The sequence below is a fragment of the Caretta caretta genome, chromosome 6 (genome assembly GCF_965140235.1).
Source record: "Caretta caretta isolate rCarCar2 chromosome 6, rCarCar1.hap1, whole genome shotgun sequence".
NCBI classification, from domain to species: Eukaryota; Metazoa; Chordata; order Testudines; family Cheloniidae; genus Caretta; species Caretta caretta.
This window is the reverse complement of record NC_134211.1, coordinates 1,667,174-1,689,420: the sequence shown is the minus strand read 5'-3', so window position 1 is coordinate 1,689,420 and position 22,247 is coordinate 1,667,174. Positions and strand designations below refer to the sequence as shown.

The 22,247-nt window shown below is 53.8% G+C and overlaps 1 protein-coding gene across 1 annotated transcript; it reads right to left on the bottom strand.

Moving 5' to 3' along the window:
* Positions 1 to 4,587: 4,587 nt before the first annotated feature.
* LOC125639068 (RING finger protein 112-like) lies at positions 4,588 to 21,192 on the bottom strand. The gene is given in 15 exon segments (XM_075129160.1): positions 4,588 to 5,109; positions 5,581 to 5,655; positions 9,672 to 9,725; positions 9,932 to 10,062; positions 10,210 to 10,339; positions 11,309 to 11,395; positions 11,592 to 11,648; positions 12,739 to 12,789; positions 13,007 to 13,111; positions 13,376 to 13,513; positions 13,894 to 14,109; positions 19,824 to 19,841; positions 20,275 to 20,393; positions 20,396 to 20,457; positions 21,128 to 21,192. Coding segments are annotated over 15 exon segments (1,830 nt in total).
* Positions 21,193 to 22,247: the final 1,055 nt, after the last annotated feature.

Below are 22,247 nucleotides of genomic sequence, written 5' to 3'. Positions count from 1 at the left end.
AAGTATTGTGACCTGCAGCAGTAAAACTAGGGTAGTCAAAGGAAACAGCAAGAGAATGGCAAAAACCAGCTCCCTAAGAAGGATATCGCCAAACTGTGAAGGCATGGAGGTTCAACATGGTGCAGCTGATTTCATGGCTGAAGAGGGTTGATTTAACCAAGAAGCAGGTTCCAGACCCAGGCAGGGAGCCAAGAGGGAACAACAGAGGCAGCAGCAGGGACTTGCTGGCTGGGAGAGGGAGCAAGCTGAGACCATGCGAAGCAGCTAAAACAGGAACTGGAGATGGAGAAGGGGAGGGACAGGAGAACCCAGAGAAGGGTCACTGGGGAAAGGCCCCAGATGCCAGTTGTACAGGGAACCTGATACCAAATTGTTGCCCCAGTTTAAGGAGGGGGTGTGGGGTATAGATGTTGATAGAAGCAGTCCCGAGTGTGAAACACTAGCTTCCCCCAGGAGGTGTCATCTCTGGCCCACCAAAAGACTTTGTTAATTGTTTCCCCCCAACCCATGAAAAGGAAACGTAGACGCATAGGTGATGCATAAGTGGGATACGTCAACTTTGGCCTGCCATGGGAGCCTGGGCACGGAGCGTCGTCGGTGGGCTGCCACCGCCTCCTCCAGCCAGGCGCTCTCTCGGGCAGCTGCCACAGAGAGCCAAAAGCATAACGGGCAGGGGGTGGGCAGGACACAGCAGGAGTGGGGGCTACTGGGTTAGAGCAGGTGTTTTGGGGATTCTGGATTCTTTGCTCCTCCCCTTGTCATGCACCATGGGGTCACAGACAGGCCCCTTAGCCTCTCCAGCCTATCTTCCACCCAGACAAATTGAACTTAGTGATGAATGGTCCCAAAAATCACACCACACTAGGCTGGTTGCAGCCCCAGGACACCAGTCACGAACCCCAGCTCAATTGGTGCCCTAGATCCTACACCAAAGACAACGCCTGTAGCCTTGTTGAGATTCCCAGTGTTCACCCACCGCACCCCCACTCACTTCTCCCTCCCTGCACAGTTCAGCGATATCCTTCTTACGGAGCTGGTTATACGCATTTCTCTTGCTGTTTCCGTTGACTACCCTAGTTTTACTGCTGCAGGTCACTATACTCCTCGTACATTCAGCATCCCACAGCTAACACCATCTGTCACAGAGCCATAGGATTGGTGCTACAGCCCCAGCTTTGGAACTGTCTCTCGGAGGATCCCCTTCAGCAAAACACTTGGGGTTTTTCACAGAACGCTCAGTCAACCTGTGGAACTCTTTGCCAGAGGATTTGGGAAGGTCAAGACTATAACAGGGTTCAAAAAAGAACTAGAGAAGTTCATGGAGGAGAGGTCCATCAATGGCTATTAGCCAGGTTGGGCAGCGATGGTGTCCTAGCCTCTGTTTGCCAGGAACTGGGAATGGGCGACAGGGGATGGATCACTCAATGATTCCCTTTTCTGTTCATTCCCTCTGGGGCCCTGGCGTTGGCCACTGTCGGGAGACAGGACACTGGGCTAGATGGACCTTTGGTCTGACCCAATGTGGCCGTTCTTATGTTCTTACATTTGGTTTGTTGGTCACCTGTCACACGGCACATGGGGTCCTTTCGGGAGCACAGAGAACTGAAGATTAAAGCACGGCCCATGCTGGTCAGCCCAGTGTGATGAAGTGGGATTTTATTCATTCTGTTATGTTGCATGTGAGTCTTACTGTCCTAAACTGATACTGTGTGTGCCTCAGTTTCCCTGTGTGATGCACCAGTACTTAGGTGGTGGGAATTGGGTGTGTGATTTTGCTGAGGCACTCAGGGCAGGTAAGACTGCCTAGCTATTTGCACCTATGTAACTTGAGACCCAGGAGGTGGGGTGTGACCACGTGACAACTTTGGTCCAGGAAGTGAGACAAAGAGAAGGAGGAGGAGCATGAAGGGGGGTGTCAGGGTTCCCTCCCCACTCTGAACTCTGGGGTACAGATGTGGGGACCCGCATGAAAGACCCCCTAAGCTTATATTCCACCATCTTAGGTTAAAAACTTCCCCAAGGCACAAATTCCTTTCCTTGTCCTTGGGCAGTATTGCTGCCACCACCAAGTGATTTAAACAAACATTCAGGGAGGGGCAACTTGGAGCCCTATCCCCCCAAAATACCCCCCAAACCCCTTCACCCCCTTTTCTGGGGAGGCTTTAGAATAATATACCAACCAATAGGTTAAACAAAGTGAGCACAGACCAAATCCCTGGTGTTTTAGGACACTGAAAATCAATCAGGTTCTTAAAAGAAGAATTTTATTATAAAGAAAAAAAGTAAAAGAAGCACCTCTGCAAAATCAGGATGGAAGACAACTTTACAGGGTAAATAAAAAGATTTAAAACACAGAGGATTGCCCTCTGATTTTGCTTCCCAGTTACAAAACAGAAGAGCTGGCTGTATTTTAAAGAATCCTTATTGAGGTTACAGGGACAAACCATCCTGATGTGTAGAAAGAATAGTAAATATGGCAGGCGACCAGCTTGGCTTAACAGTGAAATCCTAGCGGATCTTCCACACAAAAAAGAAGCTTACAAGAAGTGGAAGATTGGACAAATGACCAGGGATGAGTATAAAAATATTGCTCGGGCATGCAGGAGTGAAATCAGGAAGGCCAAATAACACCTGGAGTTGCAGCTAGCAAGAGATGTTAAGAGTAACAAGAAGGGTTTCTTCAGGTATGTTGGCAACAAGAAGAAAGTCAAGGAAAGTGTGGGCCCCTTACTGAATGAAGGAGGCAACCTAGTGACAGAGGATGTGGAAAAAGCTAATGTACTCAATGCTTTTTTTGCCTCTGTCTTCACGAACAAGGTCAGCTCCCAGACTTCTGCACTGGGCAGCACAGCATGGGGAGGAGGTAACCAGCCCGCTGTGGAGAAAGAAGTGGCTCGGGACTATTTAGAAAAGCTGGACGAGCACAAGTCCATGGGGCCGGATGCGTTGCATCCGAGAGTGCTAAAGGAGTTGGCGGATGTGATTACAGAGACATTGGCCATTATCTTTGAAAACTCATGGCGATGGGGGGAAGTCCCGGACGACTGGGAAAAGGCTAATGTAGTGCCCATCTTTAAAAAAGGGAAGAAGGAGGATCCTGGGAACTACAGGCCAGTCAGCCTCACCTCAGTCCCTGGAAAAATCATGGAGCAGGTCCTCAAGGAATCAATCCTGAAGCACTTAGAGGAGAGGAAAGTGATCAGGAACAGCCAGCATGGATTCACCAAGGGCAAGTCATGCCTGACTAATCTAATTGCCTTCTATGACGAGATAACTGGCTCTGTGGATGAGGGGAAAGCAGTGGATGTGTTGTTCCTTGACTTTAGCAAAGCTTTTGACACGGTCTCCCACAGTATTCTTGCCAGCAAGTTAAAGAAGTATGGGCTGGATGAATGGACTATAAGGTGGATAGAAAGTTGGCTAGATTGTCGGGCTCAACAGGTAGTGATCAATGGCTCCATGTCTAGTTGGCAGCCGGTATCAAGTGGAGTGCCCCAAGGGTCGGTCCTGGGCCCGGTTTTGTTCAATATCTTCATAAATGATCTGGAGGATGGTGTGGACTGCACCCTCAGCAAGTTTGCAGATGACACTAAACTGGGAGGAGAGGTAGACACGCTGGAGGGCAGGGATAGGATACAGAGGGACCTAGACAAATTAGAGGATTGGGCCAAAAGAAATCTGATGAGGTTCAACAAGGACAAGTGCAGAGTCCTGCACTTAGGACGGAAGAATCCAATGCACCGCAACAGACTAGGGACCGAGTGGCTTGGCAGCAGTTCTGCAGAAAAGGACCTAGGGGTTACAGTGGACGAGAAGCTGGATATGAGTCAACAGTGTGCCCTTGTTGCCAAGAAGGCCAATGGCATTTTGAGCTGTATAAGTAGGGGCATTGCCAGCAGATCGAGGGACGTGATTGTTCCACTCTATTCAACATTGGTGAGGCGTCATCTGGAGTACTGTGTCCAGTTGTGGGCCCCACACTACAAGAAGGATGTGGAAAAATTGGAAAACGTCCAGCAGAGGGCAACAAAAATGATTAGGGGTCTGGAGCACATGACTTATGAGGAGAGGCTGAGGGAGCTGGGATTGTTTCGACTGCGGAAGAGAAGAATGAGGGGGGATTTGATAGCTGCTTTCAACTACCTGAAAGGGGGTTCCAAAGAGGATGGCTCTAGACTGTTCTCAGTGGTAGCAGATGACAGGACAAGGAGTAATGGTTTCAAGTTGCAGTGGGGGAGGTTTAGGTTGGATATTAGGAAAAGCTTTTTCACTAGGAGGGTGGTGAAGCACTGGAATGGGTTACCTAGGGAGGTGGTGGAATCTCCTTCCTTAGAGGTTTTTAAGGTCAGGCTTGACAAAGCTCTGGCTGGGATGATTTAATTGGGGATTGGTCCTGCTTTGAGCAGGGGGTTGGACTAGATACCTCCTGAGGTCCCTTCCAACCCTGAGATTCTATGAGTCTAATGTCCCTTCTTAGAATCGGTGGGCGACGGCTGTTCCACTGTGGGGTGGTTTGTGGGTGACGTGTCTGCCACGCTGCAGCCCCGTCACCCCATTCATCACCCCCAGAATGGGGGGGGGTGCCGTTCAGAGCAGGGGAGCCGTATCGGACACCTCCACAGTGCCGTCCCCCTCCTCCCGTTGGCCGGCGGCAGCCTTGGCCCTCTTCTTGTCCTTCTGGGTGATCTTCCCACCAACTCCCATGCCCACACCCCCGCCCACACACCCCCCGGCCACGGCACCCGCCCCAACCCCAATGCCTGCTGCCCCCGACACACTGAGCGCCACAGCCGCTTCGGCACCCATGGCAGCAGCGGCAATTCCTGCACCAGCAACTCCGCCCACGGTTGCCAGGGCCACCGCCCCCGCGCCCACGCCCACCGCCGTGACAAATTTCTTGAAGCGCTTCCCGTAGCTCTGCAGGAAGGTCTCGGCCTCCCACATCAGCTCCTCCTCCAGGCCTGTCAGCTGGGCCTCTTTCTCCGGCGCCGGCTCCCGCATGTCCGTCCGGCATCGCCCCAGCAGCTGCCCACGCCGCTCCGCGAACAGCTCCGCCATCTTGCCCGGCCGCACCTTGAGGCAGGCGACCATGTTCCGGGAGCCGCCGTCCTGCGCCCGCCGGGAGAGGAGATGGCCAAGAGCATTAAAAAGGGCAAGCAAGGCACACCTCCATCCTAAGATTGGGGCCCACTTCACATGGGGCATTGCACAGACCTCCTCACCGTCCGAGATCAGGGCCCGGGTCATACAGACAACCCTCAGCTGAGATCAGAGCTCCCACTGGGCCGGGCACAGCTCAGATTTCCTGCCTGAAACTGGCCCCCTCCCATGCGAGGTGCTGCACAGACCAACCCCCACCTGAATTTGGGGCCTCCATCATGCTGGATGCTGCACAGTCCTCAGGTTCGAGATTGGGCCCCCTCTTGTGCCAGGTTTGGAGTCTCCCGTCCGTGCAGCATCCCTGGGAGCTAGAGGTCTGAACTCTTATCTCTTGCCACAAATCCCATAGCCTGCAGGGCTGGCCAGGAAGTTTCCCTTGGGTTCCCCTGGCTGGGGACAAAGCTGCCCCCTTGGACTCACCTTCTCCTTCAGAAACACAGCGTGGTCTGCGCGGGCTCTGTCCAGGACTCTCTGGTTGTGGAAGGTGATGGCCATCTGTGCCGGGAGGACAAGGCTGGGGTGAGCCGCAGTTTATGGGGCCCTGTCTCCACCTAGCAACTGCAGCTTCCACCGCAGCAACCTCAAGTAACAGAGAGACGCTGCTAGCTGGGGTGGCAGCTGCTTGGGGCTTCTGGTACCGCCAGCCTCCAGTTTGTTCCTCATGGCAGCCCAGCCTCGGCTCCCTTCCCACCCCGACCTGCACTTTGCATCTGCAGCACCTTCCTGTAGCCAAGGACTTTGCAAACCCCTCTCCCAGCCGGGCTCGACCTGAGGCTGACACCCGACAGCGCATCAGTGACGCCGGCTCTCATGGGTCTGGTGGTGTTTGCGGGTTTTATCAATCTCCAGGAGGCAGGTGGTTTGGGTGTGAATCTCAGCTCTTTTTTGGTGTGGAGAAGGAGTAGTGTTCTGGGCTGGGTTAAATCTTGTTGTGGAGGAGCAATTGTTGGCCTGAGACCTGATCAACTCCCACATATTAAACCACACTTGGGTGAAACTCAGAGATATCACCACTAAAATTGAAAAAAACCAACCACCCCCACCTCAGGAATGTCCCTGATGAGCGTTAGACCTGTGGAGGTGGTAAAGTAGAGACGCCCGGGGGCTGAGAAATTAGGGAGGATACAGAAAGAGACTCAACAAATGGTGAAATAAACTCTGACCAGCGTTTTATGCTGCCCTCTGCATAAACAGAGAAGGTCACAACTAAGTTACAATTTGGGAATGAAAGATAAAATGTAAAAAACTTGGGCAGAAAGGAGGACACATAGATGCCAGTGTGTAATAGGTTAAAATTTCTGTTATTTAGGCGTGTGGGATAATGTGATAGGTTTAGTCAATTTGAAGGAGGGAGCTAGTTTTACCTGTATAATGTAAATGAAAAACATTGCTCTTTGGAAAGCATTTCCGGATTGCAGTACAACATCAAACTGCAGGAACTCTGACCCCTCTGCACGATCGTGATGTGTGTGGGCTCCGGGAACCCCTTGATGTGTGAATCCTGACTGGCCATGGGGTGAAATTTGTCTGTATGTTGGGAGTGGTGAGCATAAGGGATTTGCTCGGTATATGTGTTCTGTGTGTGTTGCTAATAAATAGATGTTTAGAGTAAAACTGCATAAGGCTCTTTCGCTGGGAAAAGGTACCGCAGACCCCTACAGCCCTGAGCCCCGAGGGGAAGGGCGGGTACTTAAATTGACCCGGTTTCTTCCTGAGCCCCGTGGGTACGGATAGGTTTGCCAGAAGCTGGGAATGGGAGAGAGGGGATGGATCAGTTGTTCATAACCTGTTCTGTTCACTCCCTCTGGGGCAATGGCCATTGGCCACTGTTGGAGGACAGGATTCTTGGCTAGATGGACCTTTGGTCCGACCCAGAATGGAAGCTCTTATGTGTCTTACACCCCAAGTCCTTTGTAGGGAAAGGGTGAGGGTGCCTTAAATTGATGGGCTGATGCCTTCAGTCCTAGCTAGGGTATAGGCGGGGAGCCCTAAATTGACTGGGTAACACAATGACTCCAGAACAGTCTCTGCTGTGGTGTTATTCTGGAGTGGTTTTTGGGGTGTAGTTATTCCGAATAGCTAGGCCGGTCTATCCCCCCAAGAACATAAGCTGCACCCCCCACCCCAATTTTCCTCTAGAAGGGGACCTGGTTAGCACCTGGCCCAGCCAATCTGAGGCTGACACCCAAGACAACTTTGCCGTCCATGCCTCTGGTTATGTCTACACTGCGATGTAAGCCCAGAGTTAGTAGGAATGGAGTTAGCAGCCCCTGGGGCTATTAACCTAGGGCTGGAGCGTCTACACTCATTTGACACCCCAGGTTAGGACTGGCTGAACCCTGGGTTCCAGCTTGGAGCTCCAGCATCCACACTGTATTGTGCAGGCCTGAGTGCAACCACCCATATCTCAGACTTCCTAGCGCCCTCCCTAGCTGCTTCTGCCCTTTTCCCCTTTGGTGGTGGTGCAGCCTGGGAAAACTGGACTGTCCAGCAAGCTTGACTGGCCAGAGGGGAAAGAAAGTCGGCCCTGTGGGATTGTGGGATACTCTGGGTGGCCTCCCAGAGCACAAGTCCAGCAGGGCTAAGGCTATGCTGCAAAGCAACAGGGCTTGAACCCAGCTCCTGGCTTGACTCAGGCTTGGACCCTCCATCGCCGGGCAGTCCTGGGACCCTGGCTGCCTGAATTCAGGATCACAATAGTGGATTTAGAGCCACCTTCCCCCATCTTGCCACATGTGCCTCCCATGATGCACTACAGCCATGATGCCTGGCTTCCCCTCACCATAAAAGGATGTTGTGGTGCAGTGGGAAATGTAGCTTGGCTGCCTCATTCTCCTCTATATGTCCAGCTCCCTGGTTGGACTAGAACTCCCATGGTGCACCGGGGCCATGATGCCAGGCTTCCCCTCACCAAACAAGGAGATGCTGGTGCATCATGGGAGATGAAGTCTAGTTGCTCCATTGTCCTCTGAGGCCAGGCTCCTGGGAAGTGCCATCCAATCAGGATGCTCAACTGGGATGGGGAGCACCTGGCCCTTTAGGTTCCCCTGCTGGAGGCCCTGCAGTCCTAGCACACCCCACCCCAGGTAAAGGAGCAGTGAGGGTGGGTCCTCCAGGCCTGCCTAGAAAGGCTGCAGCGAAGCAGCCAATCAGGGTGTGGCAGGCTCAGTTAAAAGGAGCTACAGGGGCTGAGCAGGGCAATCGCTGGCTGGGACCGGAAGGGTAAAGAAAGATTAAAAGGCTGTGAGACTCCACAGGGAAAGAGACTGGGGAGAAGCCCTGCTCACACGGGGACAGGACTGGGAAACTGTCCAGGCACAGAGGCCTGAGAAGACCCTGATAAATCAAGACAGAGAAACTCTCCAGGCAAGGAGGCCGTGGGGGAGACCCTGCTGAGAGAGGGAACAGAGAGAGAACCCAAGAGGGTGATGGGACAGAGTAGGAAGCACCCCAAGAAATGCAGCAGTAGCAATTAGGAAAGAAAGCAGCAGGTGGCTGCTACTTGCAGGGTCCCTGAGTTGGGACTCCGAGTAGTGAGCGAGCCCAGGTCCCCCACCGGCCACTGGTGCAGTGGCCAAAGCCCTGAGAAGGGGGCAAGTTTAGTTTTGGAGCCTGAGAAAGGGGCTAGAGTTTAAAGAGGCCCAGAGATGCGGCTCAAGACCCCAGGGGGGGCCAACCGTTTGTTGGACTGTGTTACCCGGGAAGAGGTTGCTTGGTGTGTCTTTAGACTATGTGTGACTTAGCCGGAGGGCTGAGGCACCCCTGACTATGGCAACCGGGGGAGGGATTCCTCAGTGGTTTGAGCATTGGCCTGCTAAACCCTGGGTTGTGATTTCAATCCTTGAGGAGGCCATTTAGGGATCTGGGGCAAAAAAAAAAAAAAAATCTGTCAGGGACGGTACTTGGTCCTGCTGTAAAGGCAGGGGACTGGACTCCATGTCCTTTCAAGGTCCCTTCCAGCTCTATGAGATAGGTATAGCTCCATATTAAAACCGCAACAGGGGCACCCGGAAGAGAAAAAGGGAAGAATGCAGGATTGCACCCAGCTGACTGGAGGTGCTCATGAGAGCTGAGTGTCCCCCTGTTGCACCAACCCCTAGAGAAGAATGAGGCACGTGAGGAACATGAACTATGGGAGCCACGTCGGCAGCGTTGCCAAATGGAAACATTTGGGGGGGTTGTAGGAAACTCAATGGGCTCTGCACAAAAATCCCCACTTTGGGGCCAGCTCTGATAAACTGATGTCATTTACATAGGGCAGGTATGTCCCCATGCCTGGGGACAGACATGTTGATGTTATGGAACTGGACATGCATCCGTAGACTGGCCAAACCCTCCATCATCAGCCACCCTCAAGTCGAGTCAAATTCTTCTACCTTGGAGTCCAAGAACCTGAGATCTTTTCCCAGCCACCTCCAGTAGGATGGCCCCAGTTCCCAGCATCTCACCAGCCCTGGCATGGAAGGGGGAAAGGAGACACCCCACTATCAGGTCAGAGGCAGAGACGGTACCTGACAGGGAGAGGAGAAGCCGGAGTGATGTTTCTTCATCACATCAGATAAATTCTGCAAAGGAACCAAAAGAAATCATCACGTCACAGACTCTACAGGGCTTAGAAAGGCTGGGAACATGGGGACAGCTCGCCTGGCGCTGAGATGCAGCCACCTCTGAGGTGGGGCAGCTGGGGAATTGGGGGTACTGGGGTCATCACTGACAGCAAGGGGAGAGCATCCCCTTCCTGCTCCCTCCAGCACAGCCGGCCAGTCCCCACCTTTATCTTGGCAGCGAGTTGTGTCCCGGTCAGCACCTCCCAATGCCGGTCCCTCCGGACGTGTTGACCAGCCGTGCTCACCAGGGCGGTGACGTAGTCCCTCAGGCTCTTCCGGAATTTCTCACGCATGTCTGCAAAGGGGAGAGAGATGGACGATGGTGGAGGAATACAGGGCCTGTCTGATTCTCCCTTCTCTCTATCTGCCACGCACGGGCAGGATCAGTCACATTGCTCTGCACAGGGCAGGGGGCTTAGAGCCGCTGTCCTGGGTCCGTTACCTCTCAGCCTTCCCTCGCTCCCCATCGCGATCCGCTCGCCAGGGAAGGGCATCAGGTAACAGCGGCTGCTCCTTCTCTTCAGCACTTCCAGGGCCTTGGGGTGTTTGCAAGGGGACCTCGCCTCCAGCTTCTGCCGAGCCAGGGGCAATGGTTACATTGACACACAAACACCTGTGTTAACATTAGCCAGACCTGCCAGGCAGTCAGAGAGGGTCTGGAGGAGCCCGGCCTCGTTTGCGGTAGGCATTGGAAGGGGGGCAGTGAACGAGACAGGGGATGGCAGGAAGAGAAAGGAGTGAGTCCCAGGTCTCAGCCTCCTCCCACCCCCCACCCCATTCCCAGTCTATCCAGATGCCTTGTCCCACCCTGCTCCTTTCCCTCCTCCTGCTCTGGCTTTTCTCCCGTCCACACTGCAATCAAGCAGCTTCCTCCTCCCGCCACCTGGGCTCACTGAGAGCATGGGAGAGACAGGAGGTCCCCTCTCAGTTCTGGTGCCTGGCCTGGAGCAGAAACTGCAGGGAAAGTCCAGCTTTGCTTCTGTCTCCCCAGGCTGGAGCATCCTTGGTCGCTCTGTGGGGACGGGGCATGCTCAGTCTGGGCAGCACGTGGAGCTGGGAGGGCCTGGAGCATGGTCTGTGTGGACGGACTCTGCATATGCCTGACACACTGGCCACCCCACCCCCAAACAAATTTAGAGTCCTTACTCTGCAGTGGGGAGGGCGGGGAGGATAGAGATGTTAAAAAAAAAAAGGAACATCAGAATTTTCTTTCAATATTGCCAAACAACGTGGGGTTTTTTGCCTCATTCTCAGAAACAGCTGGAGGGAGCATCCATGAATTGAGCTGGCGGCAGAGAACAAGCATGGAAAATTTCAGCCCAAACAGTTACAGTTTGGCAAAGTTATAAGCAACTTTAAAGGGGTCTTATAATGGGATTTGTCACACAACCATTACAAAGGGTGGGGTTACCAGCCCCTGAGAGGGGAAAGGCCCCGTGTCCCATTCCCCATCCCCTGAGCCAACCAATCCCAAACACTGGGTCTGGATCACAACTAGGCCCTGGGTCCCATTCCCCATCCCCCCCAAGCCCCACACTCACCTGTCTGACGTGTCTCAGATGCTGCTCCCCACCCTGGGCTCCGAGGACCCGGGAGCTGCTCCAGTCCCGCACCAGTAGGTCCAGGTGCTGCAGGGGAGACAGAAGGGGAGTTGAGGGTGGGGGGACACTGGGACGTGGAGAAGGACAGTGGCTGCTGGGGAAACCTCAACCCCTCAGGAGTGGGGCTGGGGTGCAAGGGGCAGGAGCATGCTGTGGAGTGGAGGAGGGGTGCAGTGTGGGGATACATAGGGCAGAGCAGGTGATGGGGGAGAAGCCATCTCACCTGAATGGGCTCCAGTCCATAGGCCTCTCCCACCACTTCGGCCACCTGCACAAACATCTGCAGAGAGAAAAGAGGGGCGGGGTGAGTCTGGGACCTGGGAGGTGTTTAGTTTGGGGGGAAATGATCCTGCCTGTGGACAGAAAGGGGCCTGATCACCCCCCACCCCCACACCTGAGCTTCTCCCTCTGCCCAGGACAGAGAGCGAGGCCCAGCGAGCGCAAAATGAATTGTGAGATGGACAGAGACGATTTCAGTGGGTCAGAGAGAAAGAAGCTGCACCCGGCCATGGGAGTGAGAGGGAGGCTGTGGGAGACGAGGGTCTGGCACGGGCGGGGAGGACTGTCAATGCGCACCCCTCCTCTATCCGGTTTCAGGGCTTTCTCCTTCTCTCAAGGTGCTCCATTGAGGTAAGGGAGGAATGCGGGGGGGAGTCAGTGATCGAAATTTGGGGTCCTTTTACAAAGGGGTTCCACTCCACAAACACCCCATTGCCTCGGGCTGATGGATGCTTCCAACTTTCTTTGCACAGCCCCAGGGGTCAAACCACGGCTCTGCTCACACCTTGAACAATGTCAGCCACGTAGCATTTCCCTGAGCTCTGACTAGGCCTCCATATCTCTGCGTGAACCAGGTTTTTGCCAATGACAGAACCCGGGGCAGCGAGGGCAGATAAAACCCTCCCAAGCCGACCCCTCCCCTGAACAGAGAATCCCCCCAGGGCTCAGTACAGGGGCAGGACACGCCATATACCACAGGTGGCAGTGATGTCACTAAGGGTGCGACTGACAGAGGCTCGACCCAGCGGGGCTGGGGCTGGGTAAGAGGCTAGAGAGAAGAGCAGTGCAGGGGGGCAGAGCGACCGCCCCAGGACCTGGCCCCAGCAGCTTCCCACCAATGATAGAGCTGGGCTGGAGGGGAGGGAGGGGTCCTAACTTTGGCCCAGTGGCCCACGCCGGACACCTGGGAGCAGAGAGCCAGGCTGGGCCGTGCGGTGACAGTGCTGACTCCAGAGGCCCACGTGACCGTGGGAGAGTCGGTTTCTCTCTCTGGGCCTCAGTTTCCCCACAGGAGCTATGGGAAGGGATAATAACCCTGTGGGTGTCATGGGAGAACCTGGCCGGCCACGTTCTGCACTGCCCGACCTCACCTCCAGGTATTCGAGATCCGGGTCCTTCACCCGACAGCCAGTGTTCAGTATCTGCAAATAATCACGAGACAGACAGAGCTACAGCAATGAGCAGGGACGGCCGCCCCAGGCCCCTTCCCAGCCACGTCACCCGCTCCCTGCAGCACAGCGCCCCCTAGCGCCTCACTGGGGCATTGGGGCCGGCCCTGACCCCCAGGGGAGAGCGCCCCCCGCTAAGCCTCCACCCTGCTCCCTGCAGCACAGCGCCCCCCGGGGAGCCCCCCCCAACCTGGTAGGAGCTGAGCAGCATGGAAAAGGCGGAGAGTTTGATGCTGGTCTCCTTGTTGCGCTCAATGTCCATGGAGCCCTCGGTGTCGACCAGCAGCACGGCCACCTGGGAGCCAAGAGGGAGAGCCCCAGGTCAGCTCCCGGCTTTGTCCAGCCACCCACAGCCCCTCCGCCCCCAGAGCCTGCTCCCTGCTCAGCCCCCATGGCCCCTGGCATCTCCTTCTCACCTCCCCCAGAAGTCCCCCAGGGTTAGCTCCTTACTTCTGTCTCTTCTCCATTCCCCCCTGTTCTCTCTCCACCTGGTTCCCTTCTCCCAGCCCCCGCATGGCCTCCTCCCCCTTCCCTGTGCACCCCCAATGCCCCCACTTACTTTCCCCGACTTGGCCGGGACCCAGAAGGGTTGACTCCACGCCCACACCCCGTTGGTGACTCGCTCCTCGTCCGCACGCCACTCGAACCCCTCCAGGGGCTCATCCTCCCGGCCCATCCATGACCCGTCCCTCGCGTCCTGCTGGGAGGGAACATGGTGGGGGAGAGGTCAGTGCAGCGTGGGGGAGGAGAGTGACTGATATCCCCCTTCCTACCCTGGGCTGCAAACCCTGGGAGGGCGGCAGGGGTTAATTGTGCAAATGTGGGGCAGGGAGGAATACGTGGTGACGGGTGTGATCGTAATGTGATAGACAAACAGACCCACGGCTGTCTAGACGAGAGACACGCTGTGTTCCAGACAGGCCGACAGACGCTTTAGGGTCCAGCCAGGGCCCGAGCTAACTGGACATGGTGAGGGGCAAGCTGCTCACAGCCACGTATGCAGCTCTGAGCCTGCCAGCAGGGGGCAGGATGGGGCCGCTCACACCCACAGCTCACTCCTGCCCCGTTCACACTCACCAGGCTCTGGAGACGACGCAGCAGGCAGTTCAGCAGGAAGGATTTGCCCCAGCGCTGCTCCCCGATGATGGACACCAGGCAGACGGGGGCATCCCCCACCCCACCCTGCTCCAGGCAGCGGCTCAGGGCCTCCTCATCCAGGATCAGGTTCTCTTCCTCGTCCAGATGCACCAGCTGCACTGGGCGCCCCGGCTCCCGCTGAGCCCCCGGCCCCTGCTGCAGGGAGAGAGCAGGGTCAGAGCTGGGACCCCGCCCTCCAAGAGAGACTGTCCCATGGCCCCCTGATAAGAGCCCCATGCTCCATTCCCACCCCCTTGAGCTAGCCAGTCCCCTGCACCAAAGCCCCGTGACCCTTCCCAAGCCCCAACCCAGTCAGTGCCCGAGATCAGAGCCCCGGTCCCCATTCCCACCCCCCCAAACCAGCCAGTCCCCCTGCCCTGGGGCTGCATCAGAGTCAGAACTCTCTGGAGGGGAAATACCCCTAGATTCTTGCTGGAACACATCAAGGGAGACTGTGCCAGGCTAGGGAAGACATATAAAGAAATGGAGGCTAAAGTGATCTTCAGTGGGATGCTACCTGTCCCTGGAGGAGGAGAGCGAAGGCTACACAAGATGCCGATAATCAACAGATGGCTCAGGCAGTGGGACTAACGAGGGCTTGGGGATGTTCAACCACTGGGAGACGTTCACAGACAGACAACTGGTTATGGGACGGATGCCACCTGCATGGGGAGGGAGATAGACTTCCGGGGTGGAGGTTGGGACAGCTGAGGAAAAGGGCTTTAAACTAGGAACCCTGGGAGATGCTCATGGAACCTCCAGGCCTGATTCTCACACTGAGCGGGAGGAAAATCAAGTAGGAGAGGGTGCAGCAATGGAGAAAGGAACGACAGAGAGAAGGAGAATGCACGAGAAGAAGATCAATAGTGCCAAGAGCACCTACACTAACATTCAGGTGGCCGATACTGGCAGTAAAATGACTGTACCTACCCGCGTGAGAAATCTGAGCAAAGCCAAGCAGAATCAGCAAGATATCTGCTCAGCAATGCCAGGAGCCTGGGTGACAAAATGGAGGAAGTAGAACTATTGGTGCAGGACGGGAAAACAGATATTATCGGGTGAACAGAACCATGGGGCAGTAGCAGCCATGGCTGGTGTCAAGGTTCCTCCCCCACTCTGACCTCTAGGTTACAGATGTGGGGACCTGCATGAAAACCTCCTAAGCTTACTTTTACCAGCTTAGGTTAAAACTTCCCCAAGGTACAAATTAATTTTACCCTTTGCCCTTGGATTTCCACTGCCATCACCAAACTTTATCTGGGTTCACTGGGAAACGTAGTTTGGACATGTCTTTCCCCCCAAAATCCTCCCAACCCTTGCACCCCACTTCCTGGGGAAGCTTTGGTAAAAATCCTCACCAATTTGCATAGGTGACCACAGACCCAAACCCTTGGATCTTAGAACAATGAAAAAGCATTCAGTTTTCTTACAAGAAGACTTTTAATAGAAGTAAAGGAATCACCTCTGTAAAATCAGGATGGTAGATACCTTACAGGGGAATTAGGTTCAAAACAGAGAGAATCCCTCTAGGCAAAACCTTAAGTTACAAAAAAGACACACAGACAGGAATAGTCATTCTATTCAGCACAGTTCTTTTCTCAGCCATTTAAAGAAATCATAATCTAACACATACCTAGCTAGATTATTTACTAAAAGTTCTAAGACTCCATTCCAGTTCTGTCCCCAGCAAAAGCAGCATACAGACAGACCCAGACCCTTTCTTTTTCTCCCTCCTCCCAGCTTTTGAAAGTATCTTGTCTCCTCATTGGTCATTTTGGTCAGGTGCCAGCGAGGTTACCTTTAGCTTCTTAACCCTTTCCAGGTGAGAAGATTTTTCCTCTGGCCAGGAGGGATTTTAAAGGGGTTTACCCTTTCCTTTATATCCATGACAGCTAGATTACAGGAAAGAAAGAAGAAAGGCAGAGGTGGTGGAGTAGCATTGTCTGCTCATGACGAGGTGGAGTGGAAAGAAACGAGAAGGGATGGAATGGATAAAACAGAATCAGTTTCTGTCAAAATTTCTGTGGGGAAGAAAGCTACCAGAGGCCCCCAGGGACAGTGCTTCGGGTCTGCTACAGACCCCCAGAATCTGGTTTGGGGGTGGATAGAAACCCCATGGATAGTTTGAATGAAATACATACCACTGGGAATTGTGTGATTATGGGAGACTTTCGTTTTCCAGACAGAGATTGGGGGAGAAGAGCTACTAATAATGGTAGGGCTTGGATATTTTTGTATGTGACGGCTGACAGATTTCTTCACCAAGTAGTCACCGAAGCAACAAGAAGTGAGATCAGTTTAGATTTAGTATTGGTAAGTAGCGAGGACCGCACTGAAGAACTGGCTGTAAAGGATAGCCTTGGTTCGAGTGACCATGAGCTATTCAGGTTAAATTAAATGGAAGGATAAAGGAAATCAGGTTGGCAGCCGGGGGTCCTGGATTTCAAAAGGCCAAACTGTAAAACATTAAGGGAATTAGGGAAGTGGATGGCCTGCAAACCTCAAGGATCTGGATGTGGAAGAGACTTGGAATTACTTTAAGTCAAAATTGCAGAAACTCTCTGGAGTCTGCATCCAGAAAGAAGCCCATAGGGAAGGGTTGCCGACCAAACTGGATGAACCAGGATCTCAAAGAGAAATTAAGAGAAAGCAGAAAGCCTATGAGGAATGGAAGATGGGATGGATCAGCAAGGAAAGCTGCCTCCTGGAGGTCAGAAAGTGGAGAGAAAATTGAGAACTGCCAAAGGCCTAGCAGAGTTAGACCGTGCAAAGGGAATTGAAACAAACACTAAAAGGTTAATTAGCCTTATAAATAAAAAGAAAACAAGGAAAGAAGAAGTGGGACCGCTAAGCGCTGAGGGTGGGGTGGAGATTTCAGATATAGGTGTAAGCAGAGGTTGAATGAGGTCTCCCCTGAGATCTGGTGGTGAGCTGTGGAAAAGGATTTCAGGAGCTGATCTCCTTTGGATGGGCACACCCACCCTGCCTAGGTGCTCAGCATGATGGGATTGCTTGCCCAAATGGTCACCTTTGGCTGCTGTTGGATCCCCAGTCTCCTTGTCATTGGGGCATGAAGGGCAGCAGAACTGTACCTGGCCGACCCCGATGGAACACTCACACTCACACTCACACACACACACACATGTATGTGTGTTGTGGGCCTTGCCTAAGGGTCCCAAACACCACTTGTCCCTTCCTCTCTCCACTGTGTAACAACAAAGCTAATTGAGACTCAGTTGAGAGTCTTGTTACAGGCTGCAGAGCTGAAATGGCTGATACCTAGGTCAATGGATTAGATCTGCTTTGGGACAGTGTCTCTGATGCAAGACACTGCCCAGTGTGCCCCAGCCGTCAGGCTCCCCCACGAACAGCTGAAATCACTGAGAGCCGTGTGAAGTGGGGGGCCCAGAAGTCAGCTTGGTGTGGCCAGCAGGGCGGCTGGCGGAGAGGGGTGGCAAGCGGCCAGCAGGGCGGCTGGAAGAGAGGGCCAGAGAGCAGAGCCCCACAGAGAGGCACGGCAATCGGCCATAGGGGTGACAAGCGAGTGCCCGAGCCGCGTAGTGAGTAAGGTGCCTCCTTCTCTCCCCCGTCCCGTTTTCACCTAGGGTGGGAGGTGAACCCTGCAGATGCACCTGTGAACTCTGGGGCTGCACTGGCCAAGGACAGCAACTGTGAATGGGGTGCAGAGAAGGGATGGGCACGTTAAAGGGAATTTTGGGTTGCTGGCTTAAGACCCTGCAGGAAAAGGGCACTGCCCAACCTACTTGGGGTGGGTCTTTTGCTCATGGTTTATGTTTATGAACCCTGTTTGTGGTGTTTTCCCAAATTAATGCCGAGGTACTTCCCTCCTTTTATTCAAAGTTTCTTTTCTACACTCAGACTCTGTGCTTGCGAGTGGGGAAGTTTTGCCTCTGAGAGGCTCCCAAGGGTGGTGTGTAAATTTCTCAGGTCACTGGGTGGGGGCTTGTGCCGGTTCTGTGTTATGTTGTTGAAAAGAAACCCCTAGATATTGAACCCGGCCCTGGTTGCTGCTGGCTCCACCTGGAAGAAGGGTTACATGGATTTGGCCCAACAGCTAAACAAATATCTTGCCTCCGTTTTTAATAAGCGGATAGAGATGCTTGTGGCAAGATGGCTAATGAGAACAAGAATACGGGAGTAGAAATTGTCACTGAATTGGCTGAAATGGAAGCCAAATTCAAACAGCTTAATGGGACCAAACTGGGGGGGTCTGGACCATCTCCACCAAAGAATATTGAGGAAACTGGCACACAAAATTGCAAGCCCAATAGCAAGGATTTGTAATTAATCTGTAAAAGTCAGGGCTTGTATCCCATGATGGGAGAATGGCTAATATAGTACCTATATTTAAGAAGGGGGAAAAAAGTGATCCAGGAAACCACAGGTCCATGAGTTTGACCTCAATTGTATGCACGGTCTTGGACCAAGGTTTGAAAGAGACAGTAGTTAAGGACATATAGATAAATGGTAATTGACATAAAATACATTCTGGCTTTACAAAAGGTAGATCATGCCAAACCAACCTGATCTCTCGCCTTGAGAAGATAACTGATTTTCTAGACAAAGGAAACACAGTTGATCTAATCTGCGTGGATTTCAGTAAGGCGTTTGATACAGTGCCACATGGGAAATTAAATTGGAGAAGATGGGAATTAAGATGAGAATCGAAAGGTGGGTAAGGAGAGGTTAAAAGGGAGACTACAATGGGTCAAACTGAACGGTGAACTGTCAGGCTGGTGGGAGGTTACTAGTGGAGTTCCTCGGGGATCGGTCTTGGGACCAATCTTATTTAACATTTTCATTAATGACCTAGGCACAAAGAGTGGGAGTGTGCTGATCAAATTTTGGGATGACCCACAGCTGGGAGGTATTGCCAGTACGGAGGAGGACCGGAATATCATACAGACGATCTGGACAACCTTGAAAACTGGAATAATAAAAATGTATAGTGAAAAGTGCAAGGTCATGCATTTTGGGACTAACAACAAGAATTTGTGCTACAAGGTGGGGACATCTCAGTTGGAAGCGACAGAGGAGGAGAAAGACCTGGGTTTATTGGCTGATGACTGGATGACTATGAGCCGCCAATGGGATGTGGCCGTGAAAAAGGCTGATGCAACCCTAGGATGTACCAGGTGAGGTACTGTATTTCCATCAGAGACAGGAAGTGTTATTGCCATGATACAAGGCACTGGTGAGCCCCCATCTGGAGCAGAGTTTGCAGTTCTGGTCTCCCACGTTTAAGAAAGATGAATTCAAACTGGAACAGGTAGAGAGAAGGGCTACTAGGATCATTCAACGACTGGAAAACCTGCCTTAGAAGAGGAGACTCAAAGAGCTCGGCTTGTTTAGCCGAACCAAAAGAAAGCTGAGGGGAGCTATGACTGCACTCTAGAAACACAACAGAGGGATAAATACCAGGGAGGGAGGGGAGTGATTTAAGTTAAGCACCAACCTTGACACAAGAACAAATGGCTATAAATTGGCCAGCAACAAGTTTAGCCTTGAAATTAGACAAGGGTTTCCAACCATCGGAGGAGTGAAGTTCTGGAACAGCCTCCCAAGGGGAACAAAAAACCTAACTGGATTCAAGACTGAGCGTGACAAGTTTATGGAGGGGATGGTATGATGAGGTTGTCTACAAAGGCATATGGCTCATGTGTGAAGGCTCGTACCAAATATCCCCAAGGGCCAGTGATGGGACACTAGATGGGGAGGGCTCTGAGTTACTATAGACAATTCTTTCCCAGGTGTCGGGCTGGTGGGTCTCCCCCAAATGCTCAGGGTTTAGCTGATCGTCATATTTGGGGTGGGGAAGGAATTTTCCCACCGGTCGGATTGGCAGAGACCTGGGGCGGGGGGGTTGCCTTTCCCTGCAGCATAGGGCATGGGTCACTTGCAGGTTTGAACTAGAGTAAATGGTGGAGTCTCTGTAACTTGGAGTCTTTCGATCATGATTTGAGGACATCAGTAATTCAGCCAGAGGTTCGGGGTCTATTATAGGAGCGAGTAGATGAGGTTCTGTGGCCTGCAATGTACAGGAGTTCAGACTAGATGATCATGATGGGCCTTTCTGGCCTACCAGTCTATGAGTCTGTGTGTCCCATTCCTCACCCTTCTGAGATAGTCAGTCCCCACCCTGGGCCCAGATCAGGGCTGGTGCCCTCTAAAGGGGGAAGTCCCCGTGTCCCATCCCCTGCCGCCATGAGTCAGCCAGTCCCTGCCCTGTGGCTGGATTGGGCCCAGCATCCCCTACGAGAGAAACCTCCTTTTCCCCTTATCCGGACTGTCTGGTCTCACCGACTCAGTCTCTTCCTGCAGAGACTTGGTGGTTTTCTCAGCTCGGTTTTTGATGCGTGTGTCTGGGATCATCCTATCCCCGGAGCAGGGAGCCCGGCACTCCGGGCAGCGGTGCCCCGGGCTGAGATCTGGCTCCAGTGAGTCGAGAGGCAGTCCCGGCAGAAGTTGTGGCAACACTCGATGCAGAAAAGGACCTAGGGGTGACAGTGGACGAGAAGCTGGATATGAGTCGACAGTGTGCCCTTGTTGTCAAGAAGGCCAATGGCGTTTTGGGATGTATAAGTAGGGGCATAGCGAGCAGATCGAGGGACGTGATCGTTCCCCTCTATTCGACATTGGTGAGGCCTCATTTGGAGTACTGTGTCCAGTTTTGGGCCCCACACTACAAGAAGGATGTGGAAAAATTGGAAAGAGTCCAGCGGAGGGCAACAAAAATGATTAGGGGACTGGAACACATGACTTATGAGGAGAGGCTGAGGGAACTGGGATTGTTTAATCTACAGAAGAGAAGAATGAGGGGGGATTTGATAGCTGCTTTCAACTACCTGAAAGGGGGTTCCAAAGAGGATGGCTCTAGACTGTTCTCAATGGTAGCAGATGACAGAACAAGGAGCAATGGTCTCAAGTTGCAGTGGGGGAGGTTTAGGTTGGATATTAGGAAAAACTTTTTCACTAGGAGGGTGGTGAAGCGTTACCTAGGGAGGTGGTGGAATCTCCTTCCCTAGAAGTTTTTAAGGTCAGGCTTGACAAAGCCCTGGCTGGGATGATTTAGTCGGGGATCGGTCCTGCTTTGAGCAGGGGGTCGGACTAGATGACCTCCTGAGGTCCCTTCCAACCCAGATATTCTATGATGGAGATGGGGTCACTCAAGACGTCCCAGCAGATGGAGCAGGTGACGTCCTCCCGGAGTTGCTCCATCCCCCTGATCCCGCAGGCCTGGGGAGATCCACTGGGTTAGTATCTAGCACATGGGAACACCGGGGCTAAGATGCTACCGCAGAGGGGCTGGGAGCCAGGACTCCTGGGCTCTACTGTTAGTTTTCACCACTTGGCTGGGTAAGTTTCCATTCACTGTTGTGCGCTGGCCACTCCCATTTTGGGGCAGGGCTGGCAAGTGCCTCTCTGCTCTTGGGGTTTTGGGTTGCCTGGGGCCCGGGAGTGCAGCACCCTGAACTCTGATGGGAATGACACAACCGTTCCTGCCCCCTGAGCTCACCCCGCTGGAAACACCCGACCCTCTCGGACATGGGCTCAGCCGTGGGGTGAGACTCTCAGAGCCACCCCGGGCGTCTGCCAGCCCAGCCAGTCAAGGGGCCGTGGAAACTCTTGCTGCCATTGCTTCTGTTGTTATTAAAAGGGGCTGCCTTGGGCATCCTGAATCCCCCCTCCCCAGCTCACAGGACACCGCCCAGGCATTAGCTGCAGGCAGGGAGAGGGGATTGAAGGAAGGTCAGCAGAGAGGATCTGGGCACAGAGACAAGCAGCCTTGATGGCCAGAGCCAGCCCTGCTCTGCCACATGGTGAATCTCAGAGCGTCCTGCTTCTGAGAAAGCGCACAGCTAAGAGAGTTGAGGGTAACTCCCTGCTGCCACCCACAGCTCCCTGCTATCCCACCCCTGGGCCCCTCACCCAGCTCTGCCGGTGCCCCTCACTCCTGACCCACAGCCCCCTGCTAGCCCACCCCTGGGCTCCCCCTCAGCCAGCTCTGCCAGTGCCCCTCACTCCCAACCTGCAGCCCCCTGCTAGCCCACCCCTGGGCCCCTCACCCAGCTCTGCCGGTGCCCCTCACTCCCAACCCGCAGCCCCCTGCTAGCCCACCCCTGGGCTCCCCCTCAGCCAACTCTGCCAGTGCCCCTCACTCCCAACCCGCAGCCCCCTGCTAGCCCACCCCTGGGCTCCCCCTCAGCCAGCTCTGCCGATGCCCCTCACTCCTGACCCACAGCCCCCTGCTAGCCCACCCCTGGGCTCCCCCT